This window comes from Coregonus clupeaformis, chromosome 12, assembly GCF_020615455.1.
Source record: "Coregonus clupeaformis isolate EN_2021a chromosome 12, ASM2061545v1, whole genome shotgun sequence".
Classification (NCBI taxonomy): domain Eukaryota; kingdom Metazoa; phylum Chordata; class Actinopteri; order Salmoniformes; family Salmonidae; genus Coregonus; species Coregonus clupeaformis.
This window is the reverse complement of record NC_059203.1, coordinates 46,821,311-46,847,916: the sequence shown is the minus strand read 5'-3', so window position 1 is coordinate 46,847,916 and position 26,606 is coordinate 46,821,311. Positions and strand designations below refer to the sequence as shown.

The 26,606-nt window shown below is 44.4% G+C and overlaps 1 protein-coding gene across 4 annotated transcripts in view; it reads left to right on the top strand.

Moving 5' to 3' along the window:
- Positions 1-9,236: 9,236 nt before the first annotated feature.
- Positions 9,237-26,606, top strand: part of kaznb (kazrin, periplakin interacting protein b) — a 172,048-nt gene continuing 154,678 nt past the window's right edge. For all 4 annotated transcript variants that reach the window (XM_041892793.2, XM_041892792.2, XM_041892800.2 and 1 more), the window contains exon 1: positions 9,237-9,915. In XM_041892793.2, coding sequence (XP_041748727.1) covers positions 9,840-9,915 — 76 coding nt within the window. In that variant the 5' untranslated portion in view covers positions 9,237-9,839. The remainder of the gene's footprint in view (positions 9,916-26,606) is intronic.

Below are 26,606 nucleotides of genomic sequence, written 5' to 3'. Positions count from 1 at the left end.
GATAACTAAGTGGCTCGGGGAACAAAACATCGACATTTTGGGTCCATGGCCAGGAAACTCCCCAGACCTTAATCCCATTGAGAACTTGTGGTCAATCCTCAAGAGGCGGGTGGACAAACAAAAACCCACAAACTCCAAGCATTGATTATGCAAGAATGGGCTGCCATCAGTCAGGATGTGGCCCAGAAGTTAATTGACAGCATGCCAGGGCGGATTGCAGAGGTCTTGAAAAAGAAGGGTCAACACTGCAAATATTGACTCTTTGCATAAACTTAATGTAATTGTCAATAAAAGCCTTTGACACTTATGGAATGCTTGTAATTATACTTCAGTATACCTTAGTAACATCTGACAAAAATATCTAAAAACACTGAAGCAGCAAACTTTGTGAAGACCAATACTTGTGTCATTCTCAAAACTTTTGACCACGACTGTACACACAATACCCCATAATGACAAAGCAAAAACAGGTTTTTAGACATTTTTGGCAAATTAAAATAAACTGAAATATCACATTTACATAGGTATTCAGACCCTTTACTCAGTACCTTGTTGAAGCACCTTTGGCAGCGATTACAGCCATAAGTGTTCTTGGGTATGACGCTACAAGCTTGGCACACCTGTTTTTGGGGAGTTTCTCCCATTCCTCTCAAGCTCTGTCAGGTTGGATGGGGAGCGTTGCTGCACAGCTATTCTCAGGTCTCGCCAGAGATGTTCGATCGGGTTCAAGTCCGGGCTCTGGCTGGGCCACTCAAGGACATTCAGAGACTTGTCCCGAAGCCACTCCTGCTGTGTGCTTAGGGTCGTTATCCTGTTGGAAGGTGAACGTTCGCCCCCAGTCTGAGATCCTGAGTACTCTGGAGCAGGTTTTCATCAAGGATCTCTCTGTACTTTGCGCCGTTCATCTTTCCCTTGATCGTAACTAGTCTCCCAGACCCTGCTGCTGAAAAACATCCCCACAGCATGATACTGCCACCACCATGCTTCACCGTAGGGATGGTGCCAGGTTTCCTCCAGACGTGACGCTTGGAATTCAGGGCAAAGAGTTCAATCTTGGTTTCATCAGACCAGAGAATCTTGTTTTTCATGGTCTGAGAGTCCTTTAGGTGCCTTTTGGCAAACTCCAAGCGGGCTGTCATGTGCCTTTTACTGAAGAGTGGCTTCCGTCTGGCCACTCTACCATAAAGGCCTGATTGGTAGATTGCTGCAGAGATGGTTGTCCTTCTGGAAGGTTATCCCATCTCCACAGAGGAACTCTGGAGCTCTATCAGAGTGACCATCAGGTTCTTGGTCACCTCCCTGACCAAGGCCCTTCTCCCCAGATTGCTCAGTTTGGCTTTGCGGCCAGCTCTAGGAAGAGTCTTGGTGGTTCCAAACTTCTTTCATTTAAGAATGATGGAGGCCACCGTGTTCTTGGGGACCTTCAATGCTGCATAAATGTTTTGGTGCCCTCCCCCTCCCCCTCCCCAGACCTGAGCCTCGACACAATCCTGTCTTGGAGCTCTACGGACAATTCCTTCGACCTCATGGCTTGGTTTTTACTCTGTGTGCCTTTCCAAATCATGTCCAATCAATTGAATTTACCACAGGTGGACTCCAATCAAATTGTAGAAACATCTCAAGGATGATCAATGGAAACAGGATGCACCTGAGCTCAATTTCGAGTCTCATAGCAAAGGGTCTGAATACCTATGTAAATAAGGTATTTCAGTTTTTTTATTTTTTATAAATTAGCAAAAATGTCTAAAAACATGTTTTCGCTTTATGTCATTATGGGGTATTGTGTGTAGATTGATGAGGGGAAATGTTTTATTTAATCAATTTTAGAATAAGGCTGTAACGTAACAAAATGTGGAAAAAGGGAAGGCGTCTGAATACTTTCTGAATGCACTGTATATAGGTAAGACTACAGTATGACAAGCGGATTGATGACACTACTTCAGTAAGATGGGAGAGCGGTCATCCCAAGGAGAATGTGTCATTAGAACGTCTCTGACTTTGATGGTCTTTCATCTGATCTAAATACATTACGTGCAATATGACAAGCAGGTGGGCCAATCCTTTATCCTGCCTTATCTTCTCGTCATGCCGAAGAATATATATTCATTTCTTCATTAAAGAACAAAAGTTGTTTGAAGCATGATCAGCCCCCTCTAGATGAACTATCTTGCTGTAATGCTTAAGCTGTAGTCTATCATTATTATTTGTTTGCTGTAGAGCCAGAATATTACCTGAGGCATTGCTGCTGGAATCGGGATGTGCTCAGAATGCCAAAAGCTCTGTTTATTTATTCCCTAGTCTACCCTTGACAGAGTACATAATGTAATATTCTGGGTGCCCAATGAAGCTAGGCTTATCTTGGCATTGACAAGTTGCGCCCAACTGAAAGGCTCTCTTTAAAAAAAAAAAGTTTAGATAGATACAGTAATCAAGGTGTATCAAAAGTTCTATTACTTTTCCCTAAGTATTGTGATGTCACGAGAGGCTGTGTCCTGGAGGGACGTTACATCCCCCTGAGGTGGCTGCAAACCCAGACAGCTATGGCTCCATCTGCTGGTATGGTCGGGAACTCCACCCCTCTATGGCCAATCTTCCCACGCAGCTGAAACAAATGAGGAGCTGATGAGCTGAAGGTTTGGGGGGGGTGAAGAGACACAGTCTCCAACCTGGGCTCTCTGGAGGACAAGAGTGCTGCACGTCCACTTCCATGAGGAATATAAGGATTTGGAGATACTTACCTTTGGGAAATACTCACCTTTGGATATATGCACCTGTGGAAATACGTGGGAGACATTTGGAAGGACTTTTTGCTGGGTTGGCCACTAGCTGCAACGTGGACTACAGTAAGGCTGGGGAAAAGTTATCTGAGCGAGTGAGAATTATGATTTTGGATGTGGAAGAGACATCCCTGAACTGTTAACCCTTAAAGAGCCACAAGAGAACAGAATTTTGTTATATTTTCGTTAATTTCCCAAGACCTATAATAAAATCCTTGTTTTGTTTGAACCTTGTCTCCTTGCACTACTTGAGAAATCCCGCTGAAAGCTGTGTAGCCTCTCGTGACGTCACAGATGGTGGAGAATGCGGGCACGCTCAAGCGTTAATAGTGCATGTCAGAGGAGGATACCGAAGGTTTGATCACCCAGTTTTCCAAGTTGGCCGTAGGCTCCCCGCCCGACTGAAATGGAGGACATATTGAAAGCCCTTGTTGCTGGCCAGCAAGCCCAGATGCAAGCAAACGTGGCTCTCTTGGAGGAGCAAAAGAAAGCCAACCTTCTGAAGGCAGAGGAATTGCAGTTGCAGAGACAGAGGGTGGTCCAAAATACCCGCCCAATAAAGGCAAGTGACTTTATATCTAAGATGGGAGCTACCGATGACATTGAGGCATACCTGCATGCATTTGAGGCCACGGCCACTAGGGAAGCCTGGCCCAAGCAACAGTGGGTTGGTCTGTTAGCCCCCTTTCTAACCGGGGAATCGCTGAATGCTGTCCGGGACCTGGGCCCTGACCAGGTTACTGACTATGATGCCCTGAAGTCTGAGATCCTCAGCAGATATGGACTCACAAAGTTTGGTATGGCCCAGCGCTTTCACAGCTGGACCTTCCAACCAGACCAACCTCCTCGGGCGCAGATGCATGAACTTGTCCGAATCGCAAGGAAATGGCTGGATCCGCAGAGGAATACAGCAGCGGCGGTGGTGGAGGCCGTTGTGGTGGATCGTTACCTACGCGCCCTGCCTTATGAGGCAAAACGGTTCATCAGTCAACAGGCCTTGACCACGGCTGATCTGACCGTGGAAGCTGTGGAAAAGTACCAGGCCACAGCGGAGATGCTGAATGCTTCCCGAAAAGACCCCCGGAGTGCGGCCCCACCACAAATGGGAAGAACCCGTCCAAAGGACCCCAAGGTCTCGAACCCAGCCACGTCAGGACTTATCCCGGCTCCAGGGGGAGCCAGAAACCAGGCGGGTCCAAGAAGAGTATACCAGGAGGGGGAAACTCGACAGTGTTACCGGTGTGGGGAGATGGGACATATCTCCTGGCAGTGTGGGAAACCAGCCGAGGAACCTATGCCCACTGCGGAGTCCTCCAGCTCAGCACCCACACACCGTTTGCCTCGCTCTTGGGAGTCGTAGATGGCGGCCCAGATCGACCCCCCCACCTGCCCGGTAACTGTGAATCACCATGATGTGGAGGCCTTACTGGATTCTGGTAGCCGGGCCACCCTGGTGCGTAAGGATTTGGTGGGCCCAACGTGTCTGACCCCGGGGAAAGTCCTCCCAGTTTCCTGTGTCCATGGGGACACCAGAGAATACCCCATTACTGAACTTACAATGACCAGCACACGGGGAACCATACACACGACGGCGGGGGTGGTTGATTCCCTCCCCGTCCCTGTCCTAATTGGACGAGACTGCCCAGCCTTTTACCCACTCTGGAGAGAGTCTCAGGAGAGGATAACCCGAGTACCTCGGAAACGGAGAGGCAAGACTCATCCTGGGAAGGCTCCGGTGCAATCCTCCGAATTACTCACTCCCGCCCGGGCTCTGATAGGGATGGCAGGTGGCCAGACCGACACAGAGACGGAGCTACAGAATCTGGACAAAGAACTGTCTGGTCTGAAGGGGACCGCTGAGAGGTATCGTTTGTTAAAGCAACAGTTAGACATGAAGACAGAAGAGTTAGATATCCTCCAGGCTAAACTCCAACAGAGCTCCTTCCCTAAGCAACAGGAGGAGCTGGAGAGGCTGCGCAGGACCATCGAGGAGTGTGAGGAGACCCTGCGCAGTAGTAAGGAGGTCCAGAAGAAGGCAGAGGAGAAGTACAAGGTGTTGGAGAACAAGATGAAGAATGCGGAGGCAGAGAGAGAGAAGGAACTGAAAGCTGCTCAACAGAAGCTAAACTCTGCTAAAACCAAGGCTGATGCGTTCAGTAAGAAACTCAAGGAGAGACAACAGGAGGCTGAGTCCCTGGTCCTAGAGTTGGAGGAGTTGAAGAGAGAGCAGTCTGGCAAGCACCACGGCAATGCGGACGCCCTCTCCCGGCGTGATGCCTTCTTCGCTGCCTTTACCCCGACGAGGACGTCGGTCCCGAGGAGGGGGATGTGTGATGTCACGAGAGGCTGTGTCCTGGAGGGACGTTACATCCCCCTGAGGTGGCTGCAAACCCAGACAGCTATGGCTCCATCTGCTGGTATGGTCGGGAACTCCACCCCTCTATGGCCAATCTTCCCACGCAGCTGAAACAAATGAGGAGCTGATGAGCTGAAGGTTTGGGGGGGTGAAGAGACACAGTCTCCAACCTGGGCTCTCTGGAGGACAAGAGTGCTGCACGTCCACTTCCATGAGGAATATAAGGATTTGGAGATACTTACCTTTGGGAAATACTCACCTTTGGATATATGCACCTGTGGAAATACGTGGGAGACATTTGGAAGGACTTTTTGCTGGGTTGGCCACTAGCTGCAACGTGGACTACAGTAAGGCTGGGGAAAAGTTATCTGAGCGAGTGAGAATTATGATTTTGGATGTGGAAGAGACATCCCTGAACTGTTAACCCTTAAAGAGCCACAAGAGAACAGAATTTTGTTATATTTTCGTTAATTTCCCAAGACCTATAATAAAATCCTTGTTTTGTTTGAACCTTGTCTCCTTGCACTACTTGAGCAATCCCGCTGAAAGCTGTGTAGCCTCTCGTGACGTCACAGTATATATAGACTGTCAGAGAACCATGGCAGGCTTCCTGGTTCCTGTGATTTGAGTCTAAGTTTGACATGTGAGTCATCTCATGCGTACAGCCCTCGCCTCGTTCCTCTGCTTGGGTGATACCTTGTGAAAGTCCTGTTCTGTGACAGGCAATAGAGCCTTTACACTTTCCAGTCAGCCTCATGAACAACAATGGCCTGTGTGCAAATTAGTCCTGAGTCACCTATCAGTATGCAAACTGCTGAAGAGTCACTGTGAATGTTCTACTTGAAAGTTATGAGCACTGCATACAAATTGCATCAGATGTATTCTGACAGTGGAATCGCTATCTTTGTTCCAGGAGCTGTATTGTTCCAGTGCAGCTTGACCAGGAAATGACCTCATCAGAAAATCAAGGTGATGGCCAGGACAGTGACCTTGAGACATCTGAGACTGGTGCTATAACAGCAACACAACAGTTAGACATCAATATGAACAGAGGTCAGAGAGTTAATAATAGATTTCAGTACTACAGTAAAAGCTTTAAAGTAAAATATAAATGTTTACCATCTGCCATTAAATTACACTATATTTACAATATGTCCTCCAAATACCAATTGTGCTTTGCTGTATGTATTTTTCATATTTCAAATGCGAATTGTGAGCTTTGTTTTCAGGTTTTTACAGCATGCAGTCTAATCTTCACCAGTGATGGAGGGCATTCATCTGACATGAACCCTGAAGACATTTATTTAGAGGTGTAAACTTTGGTGCTGATGTTGGACATGGCGGCGATTCTCTAACCACTTCATCAATCCTGCCTGTCTTTTCCATTATTGCTGCTGTCAGTCATCAGAGAGACTACACTCGCTGTAGTCCACAGGGCTTATATATTATGCCACTATGTGAGTTTCTACTACACCCTCCCTCTGTTTGATTTAAATAAGGATAGCAATATTATTGGTACCATATTGTTCTTGGAGAACATTCTATTCAGTCTTTCACTGTCCTTTTAGATCTGTATCATACAATGGACAAAGTCTCATTCACAGTGAAATACAACACTTGTCTTGTACTGGCAAATAAAGCAGGGTAGCTTACTGGATGGAATGCTGTTGCATCTCCATCACATTGATGCTGCGTTGCCATGAATACGCTTAGAGTCAGATTCTGGCCTGTGCTGAAATTCATTTTGTCCAAGGCCCATCTGTCACACTCTCTCACACGCATTAATGGGTAGGATTTGATTAGATTTTTGATTGATCTAGCCCACTCACTAGACGAGCTGCAACAGCAGCATTAAACCGTACTAGTCACAGGAGACTTGGAATGTCTTTAGGAGAAGAACTCCTCTAATGAATGTTTCACTAGATAGGTGTGTGGAGCTATAAGGTCTATAGATGAATGAGGAATTGAATGTAATGTGTGAATTTGATTTGAGAGGGTCTTTATTCAGTGGGATGGTGCGACGTGTTTATCTTCCCCCTGGTGCCATGGTGGTTTGGTTTATGGTTCCCCTGTGGGTCGGTGTTGTTGTTTATGGGTGCTCTGCAGCGTGTGTGTGTGGAGAGGAGCGCTGCGCCATGCCCCAGCTGTCAGAATGAAATATCACTGCACTCCTGATTGCTGTGTACAGGGCCTCAGCCGGATTCATAAAAATGCAATCCCATGCAGCTCTGTACCAGGCTTGCAGGAAGCACTAAATAAACTATGATACAGAGGAAAGAAGGCAGATTTAGAAAGTACTAATGCTGCAGATATAAAGTACCACGCAAATTCAGCATAACCAGATGTACATAACACCATAAGACCACAGTATTCATCGTTGGTGAATTTAGACAGGAACCTATCCTGTTTCTAAAGGGGTGCAATTTCTGCGGTGTTGTAAGCCCCATTGCTCTGTAACCTCCATTGTTCCAAACACTCAGCTGCTCTTAAACCCTGAGGAGCATGGTAGTCAGTCGTCTCTATAGAACGTGTCAGCGAGCTCTGTGGGAGGGGCATGACTGCTGCTGCTCACACATCACAGCACACAGCCTTCTGTGTCCTAAAAAAGCCTTCCCAGTCCTGAATTCCTGTTCAAAGAGAATGGCATTAAAGCCAACAAAGTTCGAGAGGGGATGAATAATGAATTCCAACGGGCATCACTCTGAGTTAGGCAGAGATTTCAGTGAGGAGCCATCTTCTCTGTGTCTGTTGTCATTGCTCATGTCATGCAACAGCTGAGCCTGTACCAGAGACTCAGTTTATATCTGGCCCTATTCGATCTATTTGCCTCTGTTCGTCTGCATGAGTGTTTGTAAGATAAGGGTACTTTTCAGTTACCTACACTTGTGTGTATGAGGTTAACTGTTCACCTACTTGAATGTCTTAGATTGGCTGAATATTCACCTGCAGACAGTAATGTGTATGCCTATTGGCTAATTATTTACATGACAAGCTAATGTTTATGGCCAGATCTTTTTTTTACCTGCAGAGCCACCTGCTTTAGCCAGCCAGTCGAGAGCTGATCTCCCACTGTTGGAGTGTCCTGTTCTAACGTTTCCTTTTTTTAAACATTTAAAAAAGGAGGATGTGAGTTCTATGGCCAGGTCCCCTCTGTGTACACTGTTAACAGCACAGCAGTGTGAGAGAGGTCTCAGTGACAATGGGCTTCCTAGGAACGTTTTGCTAACAGGGAAATAGCCTATTAATCGGAGGAGATGGCTGACATCCTGCAGAAGGTTCAGGACCTGAACAGAACAGAGAAAGAGAGGTGGACTCACTGAGAGCAATATGGGTTCTGTGCCATAATTGTATAGGAATAATAGTGTCATCATTTGTCTGAGGGTGGAGGTTTCCATGCCAACACCTACATAAATAATGGGCACTGTACGCTTCAAGGTGCCTCAGGATCTGAGGTAATATTCTCTCAATTGAATTGGATATTCCCTTCATTTCAACAGGTGGACATTTATGTGTTTTCAGATGGGTATAATCATTGGCACTCATCTCATTAAGTGCAATTTGTCAAATGCAACAGCAGAGCAGTTTGTTTACACACTACATGTAACATAGTGTAATACAGGGCCTCCTGTAGCTCAGTTGGTAGAGCATGGCGCTTGCAACGCCAGGGTTGTGGGTTCGATTCCCATGCGAGGCCAGTATGAAAAATGTATGCACTCACTAACTGTAAGTCGCTCTGGAGAAGAGCATCTGCTAAATGACTAAAATGTAAAATGTAATACATTTAGAATGGTTTCAAGTAAGCTACTTGCTCGTTTTCAGTTTGTTTTCGGTTGAGTTTTTTGAAGGTGAAGCCTTAGGTGACAAATATAGAATTCATACTTGTATGCAACCTCTTTCTCCCTCATCCCTTTTTCCAGCACCAGGGAGAAATGAAGAGCTAAGGTTGCAGAAATCCGTTTCTCAGCAGCAGCTCCGGCTCTAAGACCGATAGAGGGGGTTTGCATGGGGGGGCGAGAGATGTTATTGCCGAAGCACAGCAAATGAGGGCTGTAAAGAGGGGAGGATTGAGGAAGGGAGGGGAGAAAGGGGGCATACTCAACAGATCAGAGAACAACAATCGTCTTTCCACCACCCATGGCCAGAGTACAGAGGCTCCTGCCTACTGCCTACACCCAGGGAGGAAGAGAGAGAGGGAGGGAGTTGTGACTTTCACCTGCTGGAGACACCAGCCTGTCTCTGCTCTGCTCTCTGCCTTCAGCTACACAACCTGCTGTCAGCCTTGCACAGACATAGAGCAAGATCACAGCACTACTGGACCAGCTGCACTCAGGGCTCTCTTTGCTGCTTCCTCCAACACTCCAGCACTCTCTCATTCTAACACACACACTCACACACTCACGCTTGCTGGCACACCCCCTCTCTATCTGTGAAGGGAGAAGCTCTGCTCGTGTCGGTGTGAGAGGTGGGCTGTGTTTCTCTCTGGCGGCATCAGTACTAGCAGTAGGACTGGTCCAGTGGAGGGCAGTCAACTCGCTCTCTCCAGACTCAAGGACAGCTCACGCTCCGGACTTGGGAAGCCCTCAACAAGCCTCTCTCCCTTTCTTTCTTTCTCTCTCTTTCTCTCCTCTCTCTCTCTGCCTCGTCGTGACGCAGTGTTTCTGACCTTCATCCCCCTCGTGTGCACAGCGTGGGCCAGTGGGACAGCCATGGAGGACACCCTCACCTGCAGCCCTGCCACCTTCTCCCAGGTGTTTGGACGTCAGGGACAGCTCATGCAGGCTAGTGAGTAACCAAACATACGCCATTGTTAAACATGTCAGTGTTTTATCCCCCATCGGCTGCCTGGAGATCACTCCCAGATCAGATCGTTAACAAGCCTGCTCTGCTTGTCAATTTTAACAGATCTCCTGGCTTTCCCTGCAATCTTAATTCAGCTGGTGCTTGGAGAGACTGTTTCAGATAGAGGGAGGCTGAGATCTCATGGGATTACTGTTGCACTAGTCTCTTTGGAGTAAAGTGGTGTTTCTATGTACTGTAGGTTGCTATTAAGGGAAATTGCAGTGGTCTGCAAACGGGCTTTAGGTAGTCTGAGTGTAAGGTGCACAAATGATTGCAGGATGTTTTGTTTTTGTGCCCATGAGGAAATGTGCAGTTTGTGTAGGTTAGGTCATGGTTAATATCTCAGTTGCTGTGTTGAGTTGAAACACTAGCAGGGCTGATTGAAACGTTAGTAAGGCTGATACATATCAAGTGTTGGTACAGTATGTGGAGGAGGGGGATCATTATATTATAGCAGTGTAATCTCACAGCAGTGTTGTCACCCAAAACACTCTTCAAAGTATGGACACACATACGTTTTTTATTTTCACAATCGTAAAAAATTAATGTAAATTGCTCCCTTGTTTGACAAGTTAAAGTTAGAGCCCGACTAATATGGGAATTTTGGGTCCGATATGGATTTTAGGGAGGCAGATGTCAACGATTACTGATATATCTGCCGATATATTGTTTTTTTAGAGGAGGAATGAAAAACATACCTTTTGTGCACCAAAGGATTAACAGATACTCTAAATGATGATTTCTTAACAAAATATTAAAATTAACATGATTTAAGAATATTTCATTCGTGGTTTACAGGATATCCACCAAAAAGCAACTACACTGAACATAAATATAAACGCGACATGTAAAGTGTGGTCCCAGATTTCATGAGCTGAAATAAAAGATCCCTGAAATGTTCCATACGCACAAAAAGCTTATTTCTCTCAGATTTTGGGCACAAATTTGTTTAAATCCCTGTTAGTGTACATTTCTCCTTTGCCAAGATAATCCAATTGGCATGCTGACTGCAGGAATGTTCATTTCTCTACCATAAGCCCCCTCCGCCGTTTTAGAGAATTTGTCAGTACGTCCAACCGGCCTCACAACCGCAGACCACGTGTAACCACGCCAGCCCAGGACCTCCACATCCGGCTACTTCACCTGCGGGATCGTCTGAGACCAACCACCCGGACAGCTGATGAAACTGTGGGTTTGCACAACCAAAGAATTTCTGCACAAACTGTCAGAAACAGTCTCAGGGAAGCTCATCTGCGTGCTCCCATGTCGCAATGATCTGTGCACAATTCCTGGAAGCTGAAAATGTCCCAGTTCTTCCATGGCCTGCATACTCACCAGACATGTCACCCATTGAGCATGCTTGGGATGCTCTGAATTGATGTGTTCCAGTTCCCGCCAATATCCAGCATCTTCGCACAGCCATTGAAGAGGAATGGGCCAACATTCCACAGGCCACAATCAAGAGCCTGATCAACTCTATGCGAAGGAGATGTGTTGCACTGCATGAGGCAAATGGTGGTCACCAGATATGGTGGTCACCAGGTTTTCTGATCCACGCCCCTACCTTTTTTTTAAAGGTACAGTATCTGTGATCAACATATGCATATCTGTATACCCAGTCATGTGAAATCCATAGATTAGGGCCTAATGAATTTATTTCAATTGACTGATTTCCTTATATGAACTGTAACTCAGTAAAATCTTTGAAATTGTTGCATGTTCTGTTTATATTCTTGTTCAGTGTATATCCTCTAAAAATACGGCAGTAAATACAACACTTTTTTAGTTTACCTTAGGTACAGTGGATAAAACAGTTTTTTGGAATTTTTTTTGCAAATTTATTACATAAAAAACTGAAACCTTGCTATGAGACTCGAAATTGAGCTCAGGTGCATCCAGTTTCCATTGATCATCCTTAGATGTTTCTACAACTTGATTTGGAGTCCACCTGTGGTAAATTCAATTGATTGGACATGATTTGTAAAGGCACACACCTGTCTATATAAGGTCCCACAGTTGACAGTGCATGTCACAGCAAAAACCAAGTCATGAGGTCGAAGGAATTGTCCGTAGAGCTCTGAGACAGGATTGTGTCGAGGCACAGATCTGGGGAAGGGTACCAAAACATTTCTACAGCATTGAAGGTCACCAAGAACCCAGTGGTCTCCATCATTCTTAAATGAAAGAAGTTTGGAACCGCCAAGACTCTTCCTAGAGCTGGCCCCCCGGCCAAACTGAGCAATCGGGGGAGAAGGGCCTTGGTCAGGGAGGTGACCAAGAACCCAATGGTCACTCTGACAAAGCAACAGAGTTCCTCTGTGGAGATGGGATAACCTTGCAGAAGGACAAACATCTCTTCAGCACTCCACCAAGCAGGCCCCCTTTTGCTGCTATAACAGTCTCCACTCTTCTGGGAAGGCTTTCCACTAGATGTTAGAACATTGCTGTGGGGACTTGCTTCCATTCAGCCACAAGAGCATTAATGAGGTTGGGCACTGATGTTGGGCGATTAGGCCTGACTTGCAGTCGGCGTTCCAATTCATCCCAAAGGTGTTCGATGGGGTTGAGGTCAGGGCTCTGTGCAAGCCAGTAAAGTTCTTCCACACCGATCTCGACAAACCATTTCTGTATGTACCTCGCTTTGTGCATGGGGGCATTGTCATGCTGAAACAGGAAAGGTCCTTCCCCAAACTGTTGCCACAAAGTTGGAAGCAAAGAATCGTGTAGAATGTCATTGTAAGCTGTAGTGTTAAGATTTCCCTTCACTGGAACTAAGAGGCCTAGCTCGAACCATGAAAAACAGCCCCAGACCATTATTCTTCCTCCATCAAACTTTACAGTTGGCACCATGCATTCGGGCAGTTAGCGTTCTCCTGGCATTCGCCAAACCCAGATTTGTCCATCGAACTGCCAGATTGTGAAGTGTGATTCATCACCCCAGAGAACGCGTTTCCACTGCTCCAGAGTCCAATGGCGGAGAGATTTACACCACTCCAGCCGACCCTTGGCATTGCACATGGTGATCTTAGGGTTGTGTGCGGCTGCTCGGCCGTGGAAACCCATTTCATGAAGCTCCCGACGAACAGTTCTTGTGCTAACGTTGCTTCCAGAGGCAGTTTGGAACTCGGTAGTGAGTGTTGCAACCGAGGACAGACGATTTGTACGCGCTACGTGTTTCAGCACTCGACGGTCCTGTTCTGTGAGCTTGTGTGGCCTACCACTTCGCGGCTGAGCCGTTGTTGCTCCTAGACATTGCCACTTCACAATAACAGCACTTAAAGTTGACCGGGGCAGCTCTAGCAGGGCAGAAATTTGATGAACTGACTTGTTGGAAAGGTGGCATCCTATGACGGTGCCATGTTGAAATTCACTGAGCTCTTCAGTGAGGCCGTTCTACTGCCAATGTTTGTCTATGGAGATTGCATGGCTGTGAGTTCGATTTTATACAGTGGGGGAAAAAAGTATTTAGTCAGCCACCAATTGTGCAAGTTCTCCCACTTAAAAAGATGAGAGAGGCCTGTAATTTTCATCATAGGTACACGTCAACTAATCCAGAAAATCACATTGTAGGATTTTTTAAAGAATTTATTTGCAAATTATGGTGGAAAATAAGTATTTGGTCTCCTACAAACAAGCAAGATTTCTGGCTCTCACAGACCTGTAACTTCTTCTTTAAGAGGCTCCTCTGTCCTCCACTCGTTACCTGTATTAAAGGCACCTGTTTGAACTTGTTATCAGTATAAAAGACACCTGTCCACAACCTCAAACAGTCACACTCCAAACTCCACTATGGCCAAGACCAAAAAGCTGTCAAAGGACACCAGAAACAAAATTCTAGACCTGCACCAGGCTGGGAAGACTGAATCTGCAATAGGTAAGCAGCTTGGTTTGAAGAAATCAACTGTGGGAGCAATTATTAGGAAATGGAAGACATACAAGACCACTGATAACCTCCCTCGATCTGGGGCTCCACGCAAGATCTCACCCCGTGGGGTCAAAATGATCACAAGAACGGTGAGCAAAAATCCCAGAACCACATGGGGGGACCTAGTGAATGACCTGCAGAGAGCTGGGACCAAAGTAACAAAGCCTACCATCAGTAACACACTACGCCGCCAGGGACTCAAATCCTGCAGTGCCAGACGTGTCCCCCTGCTTAAGCCAGTACATGTCCAGGCCCGTCTGAAGTTTGCTAGAGTGCATTTGGATGATCCAGAAGAGGATTGGGAGAATGTCATATGGTCAGATGAAACCAAAATATAACTTTTTGGTAAAAACTCAACTCGTCGTGTTTGGAGGACAAAGAATGCTGAGTTGCATCCAAAGAACACCATACCTACTGTGAAGCGTGGGGGTGGAAACATCATGCTTTTCTGCAAAGGGACCAGGACGACTGATCCGTGTAAAGGAAAGAATGAATGGGGCCATGTATCGTGAGATTTTGAGTGAAAACCTCCTTCCATCAGCAAGGGCATTGAAGATGAAACGTGGCTGGGTCTTTCAGCATGACAATGATCCCAAACACACCGCCCGGGCAACGAAGGAGTGGCTTCGTAAGAAGCATTTCAAGGTCCTGGAGTGGCCTAGCCAGTCTCCAGATCTCAACCCCATAGAAAATATTTGGAGGGAGTTGAAAGTCTGTGTTGCCCAGCGACAGTCCCAAAACATCACTGCTCTAGAGGAGATCTGCATGGAGGAATGGGCCAAAATACCAGCAACAGTGTGTGAAAACCTTGTGAAGACTTACAGAAAACGTTTGACCTGTGTCATTGCCAACAAAGGGTATATAACAAAGTATTGATCAACTTTTGTTATTGACCAAAGACTTATTTTCCACCATAATTTGCAAATAAATAAATTAAAAATCCTACAATGTGAATTTCTGGATTTCATTTTCTCATTTTGTCTGTCATAGTTGACGTGTACCTATGATGAAAATTACAGGCCTCTCATCTTTTTAAGTGGGAGAACTTGCACAATTGGTGGCTGACTAAATACTTTTTTCCCCCACTGTACACCTGTCAGCAACGGGTGTGGCTGAAATAGCCGAATCCACTAATTTGAAGGGGTGTCCACATATTTTTGCTGGCTAGATAGCTAAGCTAACTGCTTTTCTGGCTAGCTAGCCATCTAACGTTAACTAAGTGAGAATGTGATGAGGTCAGTGCTGCTTGCTTGGTAAAGTGTACTTTTGATTATTTACCAATTCAAATATGCTGACTGTGGAAACCTACTTACCGTCTACCCACCATGCTTACTCTCTCACATTGTGGCTGAATGATGTTCAATGAGCAGCTCGTAGAGCGCCCTCTTCAGGCATTTACATTTACATTTACGTCATTTAGCAGACGCTCTTATCCAGAGCGACTTACAAATTGAGCAGACATATTTATTTGTTCTATGTATATAATATCAGCACTTTATCTGTGGAATAAAGAATGATGCAAATATTTCTGTGAAAGGTTAAAATCGGACGACAATATCGGTCAACCGATTTATCGGTCAGGCTCTAGTTAAAATATCAGTGGGAAATGGTGGCGGCTTGCTTGGATTTGTTTTTTTTTATCTTTCATGACAGTATTTGATTTATTTATTTTTACACAGCATTAACATCAAGGCATTAGAATGAGGAGGCTGAGAAACTATTTAGGACATTTACATTGCCCAGACTGATGGCTGAATTATTGAGAGCTGAATCTATTACGTTTTCAGGTAAATTAACACATGCGTTGACAGGACTCTGCAACTGTTAGATCATCTCAATGTCGACCATGTTCCGCTGATGTCTTATTCAACAATATTCAGGGTCAGCTAGCTCCTAAATACAGATTATTTCCCTTGAGGACTACAGATTGACTTGCTTCCAGCGTGAATATCTCTCTCTCTCTCTTTCTCTCTCTCTCTCTCTCTCTCGCTCGTCTTGCAGAGAGAACTTACTCTCTGCAGAAAGTTCACGTCAAAGTATTTTTTGCACATCCGGAAGAGAGATAAAAGGCCCTAGTCTAGATTCAGAAATTCGTTATCAACAATTCAACGGAGACGCACAGTAAAAGCAATTAGATTGGGGATTCACAGTATTAAAGCATAATGGGCAGAAAGAGAGTTGTTTGTGATAATGAGAACATAACTCACTAACACATGTTTGTTGGCTGGGTGTAATGAGCTGTGGTGCGATGTAGTCTACTATATCTACTATCTTGTGATTTATTTAGCCAACTCTGCTCACTGCGGGGCCGTGGAGTGATTTGATGAGATAAACGAGCTTATCCAGCCTGGTGTTTGTTCATTGTCATTGACGAGAGTGTGTCTCTCTCGCTGTTCCGCTCTTCTCTTTGCATATAAATAATGCTCTTTGTTTGAATGTGTCTGTGGACTCATTAAGTGTGTTTGGTATGCAGGAGCGTATTACTGTCAGAGGGGTGACAGGGCCCTGATTAATATTCTGCCTCTGACTGGGGGATCGCAGGCGGCTCAAAGCCTCTTTACTAAATGTGTGCTGGGTTTTGAAGTCCTGCTGATGATGAGACTCCTCTGTATCTAGGAGAGCAGAGCTAGGCCTTATTAGATAGGAGAAACTTCTCTGTCTCGCTCACACACACACACACACACGGAAAGGGGCTTTTGCACTTATGTAAATGCAGGGTTGATTGAGTCACACCGACTGTACTGTAGCTTGATTTGTGCTATCAAGCCCACTCTGCCTAACCAAATCTATCTAGCTAATGCAATTATACAAATCAGCTACTCTGTGAAGTTGCTGTTATTAATTCAATGTTTTTGAACAGGTTAGAGTTCTAAGATGACAGATCCAGTTTTTTTGTTGTTGTCACAAAACTAAACTAACTTGTAGGTTTTTGGCAGCGTGTTTATCATCGCCTATCAACATTGAATGGTTTATATTTCCATGTAATTCTCCAGGTTTGTCTTTCAATGCGGTTCTCTGCTCCTCAACAACATTTTAAGGGTGTCTGTAACATTGCAGTGTTATTGTATTTACATGAAAACAGGATTGTTTGTATCAAGGTAACACAGATCTCTTATCCTGACAGCATTGTTTTATGTGGGACCAGATTTGACCATAATCCTGCCTAAAGCTAGTGCCAAGAGAAACCACTGTATCTGGAAACTACAAAATATATATTTGAATTATTCACAACAACAAAACATTCTGTATACATATCTTACGTTTTGGGCAGTGTTTAGTCCCACTTTGTGCCTCCAAAAACACTGGTTGGGCCAACAAATTTCACAAGGGCCTATAAAGTTGGGAGATTGTCTTTAATGCATTAAATGCGTGTCACTCAAATCAATCCCATATCTGGGTCTGCTCTGGCTAAATGCCCCTTTACTGTACTGTCCAGTCACCTTTCTGCTCTGCTGAATTCCAGTGATGAGAGGACAGAGGACAGAGGGAGAACAAGGCGATCAGCAGATTAAAGTCTAAGGAGCCTATAACTCTTCATACCGTCTTCAACACTTCTGTGTGAGAGCGGGAGAGAGCGCGCGGGGGGGTTCAGTGGACTGGCGCACGGCCAATGTTCCAACCCTCTTTCTGTGTGTCCAGATTGACTGCTAAAACATTAGTGTCATCTACCATTAGAATCACGGTCAGACACATTTGATATTATTGGCAGTGTCCTTAGTTCCTAATAAAAAGCCAGTCACACTGTTTTATTAGGCTTACGATGAACGGCTCAGTCACAGTGGTTTTCATATCTGTATTTAGATTAGATTAGTCCTTATTGACAGTGGTCACTGGGTATCCTCAGTGGTGCTGGTAATCACTCCATCAGAGTAAATACAGGCTTCATTTATACCTCTCTCTATCTCTGTGGTCTAATCCCCCATATTAGATTTCAGCACTACATTAGTGCATCTGACTGCAGAGATGGACATGTCTCATCTCTCTAATGGTCACTGTGTAAGTACGGGGTCTGTGGGACTATGTGTGTGGGTGCATGTGTGTGTGTGTACTGTCTTAGGGTAGTCAATACTGTGTATTTATATATGTATGCATATGTGTGTCTGCATAAGTAGTGACTACAGCAAGTGTGTAGTAGCCCCAAAAGTGTCTAATTGCTATTCTGCAGACATGTTGAGTGTCTGTGTAGTTGTGTAGTGGCTATTGTCCGCTCTGTGCTCTCTGTGCTAGGAGTGTACTGCTGAGTGAGGTCTCCTCATTAGTGCACTGTCCTCCTGCCTCTCTCTAAGCTGGTTCAATAAAACATTTACTCTGGGAAACCGCATGTCTCCCCTGGACAGGAAATCAACATGTTGACCGTGATGGTGTGATTGGCAGGAGGCTCATCCCTAAGTGGAGGCATCTGTGGGTCTGGAGACAGAACATTTCTGACCAATCATGTCATTGTTGAGAGGGAGCAGACAGACACCTGCTGATGTCAGAGGAGGACAGTAGCCCTTTATGGAGCACCGAGCCAATTACAGAATCTGACTGCAATGTTCAAACTACGCTCCCCAGGCTTTTGATGTGTAGAAATGCCTGCGATGCTCATCATGTTTTCACACATTGCATTACAGTATTGTTTCTCTCTTTCATACTGATTTAGCTTTGGGCTTCTTTAGAACTCTCTATCGCTCTTTCTCACACACACACACACACACACACACACACACACACACACACACACACACACACACACACACACACACACACACACACACACAGCCTCCATTTCACACCTTCCTGCATTTTTGCAGATAGTAGCCAGTAATTCACTTTTCTTTTGTGATAAAATGTAATATGGTGTCATTGTTATCACAAAGCTTGTACTCAGGAAGAGTGGCTTGTTTAGAGATAGAGTTGCTTTCATGCTCCGGTGCTCAAGCTTTCTTAAGATCTGTTCAATTCTATATGGCATTAAAAAGCTCCTGGCAAACGCTTAGCTTCCCGTTCTGTTGCAGAGTTATTTTGGCAAGCAGCGTACTGTAAGTGGTACACACATGCACTTATACATGATTAATAGAATACAATACACCCTGGTCGAGTCCACCTAAGGATAAAGGCTGATGCTGTTTTACTGAAAATAGAAACAGCAGGAGCCACTTTTTCATTATAACTCTGCTCACAGATGCAGTGTTAATGAAAACACCACTGAACCTTCATACAACATAATGAAAAGTCGTGGTGCCAAGGGTTATATTTAGAGTTAACCTTTAGAAAACACAGGGTTACAATGCTTTCATTTCATAAGGAAGAGCCTTTTTGTGGTGAAGAAAGGTCTGTCAATGCCACCTCAAAATAAATATAATCCTATTTTAAATGTCTTCTTGATCCTATATGCATAGAGGCGGTCCAATTTCAACTATCATTACCTTCTCTCATTGTTACAACCATGCACACTCTGCTCTGTGCACTCCCATCTGTGTGGAGCGTGCCCTGCATGTTAAAGAGCTAGCCACTGGAGTACTGTAAAGGCTATATATTTCACCACAACGGGAGCCCAAGGCTAACTACTGATTCATTAATTAATATGGATTAACAATGTCTATGTTCTATGGGCTCTGCTCTATAGGCCGAGAGCTATTGGTGATGTGCTATGGACTATGTAGGGTACTACAGTCATGGTCAAACGCAGTGGCGGCTCCTGAAAAAATTCTCAGGAGGGGCAATTTTTCTGATGATTTAGGTGACCTACACACATTTAAAAAAAGATATGTCCAGCAACAACATGAAGACAGGGGCAGCATATAAGTCAATACCAGAAGCATTTATTGACTGATCTGGGGAGATGGATTCCAGTTTCTGTGACAGATTATAAATAATCTCTGATGCCTTTGTTATATTAGCTTTTGGTTGAATGTACTGTCGTAGTAAATATATAATGTTATAGCTTGGTCTGACTAAAATCTTGTGCATGACCCATTTTGTGTTGGGCATTTGTTTTCAATCAATGCTGTTCCTATCCTATAACAATGGACAAAAGAGTCCTATCTTGTCAGCCTTGTCAGCAGGTGGCCAAGGAGTGGTGATCCTAGCTGACCTAAGACAGGACACTTTTACTTTACTCGCGTGCACGAACGAGTCCGTGCACGCGATTCCAGATATCTTTACCTCTGAATAAACTACCTTTATTATACCATATCCACCCTGTCCAAAGTCTCTACTTGGTCTCAGTTCTCCAGTAAACTTGTGATTATCAACAGTACACAACGGTAACAAACAATTGGGGGAACTCACGGGGCAGATAGTAAGGTCGCAATGACACAGAAAGCAGTTCAATGTCGGGGTACAGAGTCGCTCTCTTACCAGGATCGCGGTCCGCTCTGACCAGGGTGAAGCCGGCCGGCTCCACTTCTCTGTCCGGGACTCTGTCATCCAGCCAAGTCTCCCAGCTGTATTGGGATTCCGCTGCCAGCAGCGTTTTCATTATTTAGTCCGTTCGTAGCGGGTATGTACACGATCAACAAGATCAGTCCAAAACCAACCACTGGAAATCCATGGTTGGCAGAATGTTGTAAACTAAGTCTACAAATTAAAAACATAAAATAACGCCACACTGCAGGTCACAACAGAGACGCTGCTAGCCGCTATTGTCTTAGTTACGTTCATGGTTACGTCACGTATGACGAAAGCGCGTAAGTGCAAGCCCACAGACACCCATAGAGAATGTATTGAAAGCTTTGAAATTTGAAAAAAATAGATTTTACATGACAGGCTATGAGAGACTTCTGGGCGATTTTCAACTTGACTGAAATCGCCCCAAAAACGGGCGGGGCCATTTGAAGCACGACTTTAGCCTGATTTGACATTTAGTGGCTGGCAGATCAGACGTGAACACTGATAACTACTGTTGCCGTGATATAATTGATTAGAAAAAAAATCCCTTCCTTTTCCCGTTTGGCAGTGCGTCGCCCATATCGCCCTATTGAACAGGCCGTCCCTGGTCAAACGTTTTGAGAATGACACAAATACTAATTTTCACAAAGTCTGCTGCCTCTGTTTTGAGGATGGCAATTTGCATATACTCCAGAATGTCATGAAGAGTGATCAGATGAATTGCAATTAATTGCAAAGTCCCTCTTTGCCATGAAAATGAACTTAATCCCCCAAAAACATTTCCACTGCATTTCAGCCCTGCCACAAAAGGACCAGCTGCCATCATGTCAGTGATTCTCTCGTTAACACAGGTGAGAGTGTTGACGAGGACAAGGCTGGAGATCACTCTGTCATGCTGATTGAGTTAGAATAACAGACTGGAAGCTTTAAAAGGAGGGTGGTGCTTGAAATCATTGTTCTTCCTCTGTTAACCATGGTTACCTGCAAAGAAACACGTGCCGTCATCATTTCTTTGCACAAAAAGGGCTTCACAGGCAAGGATATTGCTGCTAGTAAGATTGCACCTAAATCAACCATTTATCGGATCATCAAGAACTTCAAGGAGAGACGTTCAATTGTTGTGAAGAAGGCTTCAGGGCGCCCAAGAAAGTCCAGCAAACGCCAGGACCGTCTCCTAAAGTTGATTCAGCTGCAGGATCGGGGCACCACCAGTGCAGAGCTTGCTCAGGAATGGCAGCAGGCAGGTGTGAGTGTATCTGCACGCACAGTGAGGTGAAGACTTTTGGAGGATGGCCTGGTGTCAAGAAGGGCAGCAAAGAAGCCACTTCTCTCCAGGAAAAACATCAGGGACAGACTGATATTCTGCAAAAGGTACAGGGATTTGACTGCTGAGGACTGGGGTAAAGTCATTTTCTCTGATGAATCCCCTTTCCGATTGTTTGGGGCATCCGGAAAACACCTTGTCCGGAGAAGACAAGGTGAGCGCTACCATCAGTCCTGTGTCATGCCAACAGTAAAGCATCCTGAGACCATTCATGTGTGGGGTTGCTTCTCAGCCAAGGGAGTGGGCTCACTCACAATTTTGCCTAAGAACACAGCCATGAATAAAGAATGGTACCAACACATCCTCTGAGAGCAACTTCTCCCAACTATCCAAGAACAGTTTGGTGACGACCAATGCCTTTTCCAGCATAATGGAGCACCTTGCCATAAGGCAAAAGTGATAACTAAGTGGCTCGGGGAACAAAACATCGACATTTTGGGTCCATGGCCAGGAAACTCCCCAGACCTTAATCCCATTGAGAATTTGTGGTTGATCCTCAAGAGGTGGGTGGACAAACAAAAACCCACAAATTCTGACAAACTCCAAGCATTGATTATGCAAGAATGGGCTGCCATCAGTCAGGATGTGGCCCAGAAGTTAATTGACAGCATGCCAGGGCGGATTGCAGAGGTCTTGAAAAAGATGGGTCAACACTGTAAATATTGACTCTTTGCATAAACTTAATGTAATTGTCAATAAAAGCCTTTGACACTTATGGAATGCTTGTAATTATACTTCAGTATACCATAGTAACATCTGACAAAAAATATCTCATAACACTGAAGCAGCGAACTTTGTGAAGACCAATACTTGTGTCATTCTCAAAACTTTTGACCACGACTGTACATGCAATGGACCCTGTTTTCTGTTACTGGATTGAAGAGCATGCACTCTGTGTTATGAGCTCTGTACTACAGTGTCTTTAGAAAATATTTACACCCCTTGACTTTTTCCACATTTTGTTGCGTTACAGCCTGAATTCAACATTTATTAAATGTAGATTTTCTTGTAACTGGCCTACACACAATATATCATAATGTCAAAGTGGAATTATGTTTTTCAAAATTGTTACAAATTATTTAAAATTGAAAGGCTGAAATGTCTTGAATCAATAAGTGTTCAAACCCTTTTTTATGACAAGCCTAAATAAGTTCAGGAATAAACATTTGCTTAACAAGCCACATAATAAGTTGCATGGACTCACTCTGTGTGCAATAATAGTGTTTAACATGATTTTTGAATGACTACCTCATCTCTGTACACCACACATACAATTGTCTGTACGGTCCCTCAGTCGAGCAGTGAATTTCAAACACAGATTCAACCACAAAGACTAGGGAGGTTTTCCAATGCCTCGTAAAGAAGGACAACTATTGGTAGATGGGTAAAAAAAAATGCAGACATGTTTAATGGCTGTGATAGGAGAAAACATTGTAGTTACTCCACAATACTAACCTAATAGAGTGAAAAGAAGGAAGCCTGTACAGAGTAAAAACTATTCCAAAACATGCATCCTGTTAGCAACAAGGCACTAAAGTAAAACTGCTAAAAATGTGGCAAAGAAATTAACTTTATGTCCTGAATACAAAGCGTTGTGTTTGGGGCAAATCCAACACAACACATCACTGAGCACCTCTCTTCATATTTTCAAGCATGGTGGTGGCTGCATCATGTTATAGGTATGCTTGTCATCAGCAAAAACGAGATAGTTTTCTATGATAAAAATAAATGAATAGAGCTAAGTACAGGCAACATCCTAGAGGAAAACCTGGTTCATTCTGCTTTCCATCAGATACTGGGAGATAAATTCACCTTTCAGCAGGACAACAATCTAGAACACAAGGCCAAATATATACTGGGCTTGCTTACCAAGATGACATTGAATGTTCCTGAGTGGCCTAGTTACAGTTTTGACTTAAATCGGCTTGAGAATCTATGGCAAGACTTGAAAATGGCTGCCTAGCAATGATCAAACTTGACAGAGCTTGAAGAATTTAAAAAAGAATAATGTGCAAATATTGTGCAATCCAGGTGTGCAACGCTCTTAGAGACTTTCCCAGAAAGACTCACAACTGTAATCGCTGCCAAACGTATTGACTCAGGGGGTTGAATACTTATCTAATCAAGATATATTAGTTTTTTTTTTTTTTAGATTTTTTTTTCCACTTTGACATTACAGAGTATTTTGTGTAGATCGTTGACAGAAAATTACAATTAAATCCATTTGAATCCCACACAACAAATTGTGGAAAAAGTAAAGGGGTGTGAATACTTTCTGAAGGCACTGTATTGTCCTACAGTATGGGTGTTTGTACTATTGGTCATGTGCTCTGGATACTGTGGTGTTATGGTTTTGTATTGTGGCTCGTTGTGGATATATTAGTTCTTTATTACAGTGGTAGAGTAAATTGTTTTTGTCTTCATCGTTAGCTTGTTTCACTTCCTTCCCCACCTCTCTGTTTGTAGCTCTGTCGTTTGTTAGAGGAATACTGGAGGCTTGGCAAGCAGCTCAGCATTTGTATGCAGTGGAGGACTCAGCAGTGTAACTAAGGGGTTTTATATTCCAGACCAAGGGGAAAGGAGGACAGCGGCGCTGGGTACTGGGTAGGGACGACATATGTGTGGAGTCAGCAGACACAGGCAGCCTCGGGTTCAATGACGCAGAAACACAGAAACCCATCGAGAGCATGATGAGGCTTAGTTACAGTAGGCTGCTGCTTCTTTAAACACCTTCAAGACTCTCCATGCAGCGCCACAGCATTTACAGACCTGAGACAGATGCAGAGCAGGGCCAGATATAGCAGGCGTGAGGCAGGTTTGAAATGGTTTGAGTCTGGATCCTGCTTGTGCATTTACTCACTGATCTTATTTTGGGGAGAGTGCTAACTGAGCGAGAGTATAATTTACATATGCTGCCTCTCAGAACCTGGAAATGCAGTCTCGTGTATCAAATGCTTTCTGTTTTTAACAGTCAACTTTCTCAGAGTTATGTTAGTGTCCTGACTGTGCAAGTGGGAATGTAGTTTTCTGCATCAGCGACATTGTACCAACAGGGTAACACTTTACTTGACACCCAGCATCATGACACGTTATGACACGGTCATAACCATGTCATAATATGTCATAACAGCTGACATAACTTGTCAAAACACTGTCATGACCCATATATTTACACCTGTTGTGACATATTTAAGTGATAATGCCTGAGAAGCCGGTGTTTGGAGGATATATTGGCACGGGGGTTCGTCTCGGGCCGCCAAACCGTGCCAATATATCCTCCAAACACCGGCTTCAAAGGCATTATCACTTTTATACAACGGGATACCAACATATTCAAATAATGATTGACATATTTTCATTAAAAACATTATTTTGATATAAATATAAATTGATATATTAATATATTTAGACTATTTCATCCTTCCACAAGATATAGTCCCGACACAAATCTAAGGTTGCTACCCAAGCCGGCTGGTCGTTCGTTCTATTGGTTCGGTTGCCAGAGATGCGACTCAGTCGTTCAGTCTTTTTGTTCTGTATCGATGGCCGTGATCCAGTCGTTTGTTCTAAATGTTCTATTGCCATACTGGCTGGCAACGTTCTTATCCCTTGCTTGCTAGCTAGCCAACTACGGCTAACTTACAGTCACATCAAAAAGTGCAGCCAGAATAACAGCAAAGTAGCTGCATTTGCATTTGTTTAAGCTGTTTTCTAGTGACATTTATTTGGATACATCCATAACAATGACCTAATGAGGCGCGATTTCGCCTGGCATAAAAAATTTGCTCACTCGTCAAGATACTTGTTCAGAGGAGCTAGCCAAAAACACAGCTAACACAATCACTTCAAACTGAAGCTGGAAAGACTGCAAACTATAGTAGCTGCACTTCATTTTACCTTTACCTTTTTTCAATTCACATTTCTTTGTATACAGTGAGGGAAAAAAGTATTTGATCCCCTGCTGATTTTGTACGTTTGCCCACTGACAAAGAAATTATCAGTCTATAATTTTAATGGTAGGTTTATTTGAACAGTGAGAGACAGAATAACAACAACAAAATCCAGAAAAACACATATGTTATAAATTGATTTGCATTTTAATGAGGGAAATAAGTATTTGACCCCCTCTCAATCAGAAAGATTTCTGGCTCCCAGGTGTCTTTTATACAGCTAACGAGCTGAGATTTGGAGCACACTCTTAAAGGGAGTGCTCCTAATCTCAGCTTGTTACCTGTATAAAAGACACCTGTCCACAGAAGTAATCAATCAATCAGATTCCAAACTCTCCACCATGGCCAAGACCAAAGAGCTCTCCAAGGATGTCAGGGACAAGATTGTAGACCTACACAAGGCTGGAATGAGCTACAAGACCATCGCCAAGCAGCTTGGTGAGAAGGTGACAACAGTTGGTGCGATTATTCGCAAATGGAAGAAACACAAAATAACTGTCAATCTCCCTCGGCCTGGGGCTCCATGCAAGATCTCACCTCGTGGAGTTGCAATGATCATGAGAACGGTGAGGAATCAGCCCAGAACTACACGGGAGGATCTTGTCAATGATCTCAAGGCAGCTGGGACCATAGTCACCAAGAAAACAATTGGTAACACACTACGCCGTGAAGGACTGAAATCCTGCAGCACCCGCAAGGTCCCCCTGCTCAAGAAAGCACATATACAGGCCCGTCTGAAGTTTGCCAGTGAACATCTGAATGATTCAGAGGAGAACTGGGTGAAAGTGTTGTGGTCAGATGAGACCAAAATGGAGCTCTTTGGCATCAACTTGCCGTGTTTGGAGGAGGAGGAATGCTGCCTATGACCCCAAGAACACCATCCCCACGTCAAACATGGAGGTGGAAACATTATGCTTTGGGGGTGTTTTTCTGCTAAGGGGACAGGACAACTTCACCACATCAAAGGGACGATGGACGGGTCCATGTACCGTCAAGTCTTGGGTGAGAACCTCCATCCCTCAGCCAGAGCATTGAAAATGGGTCGTGGATGGGTATTCCAGCA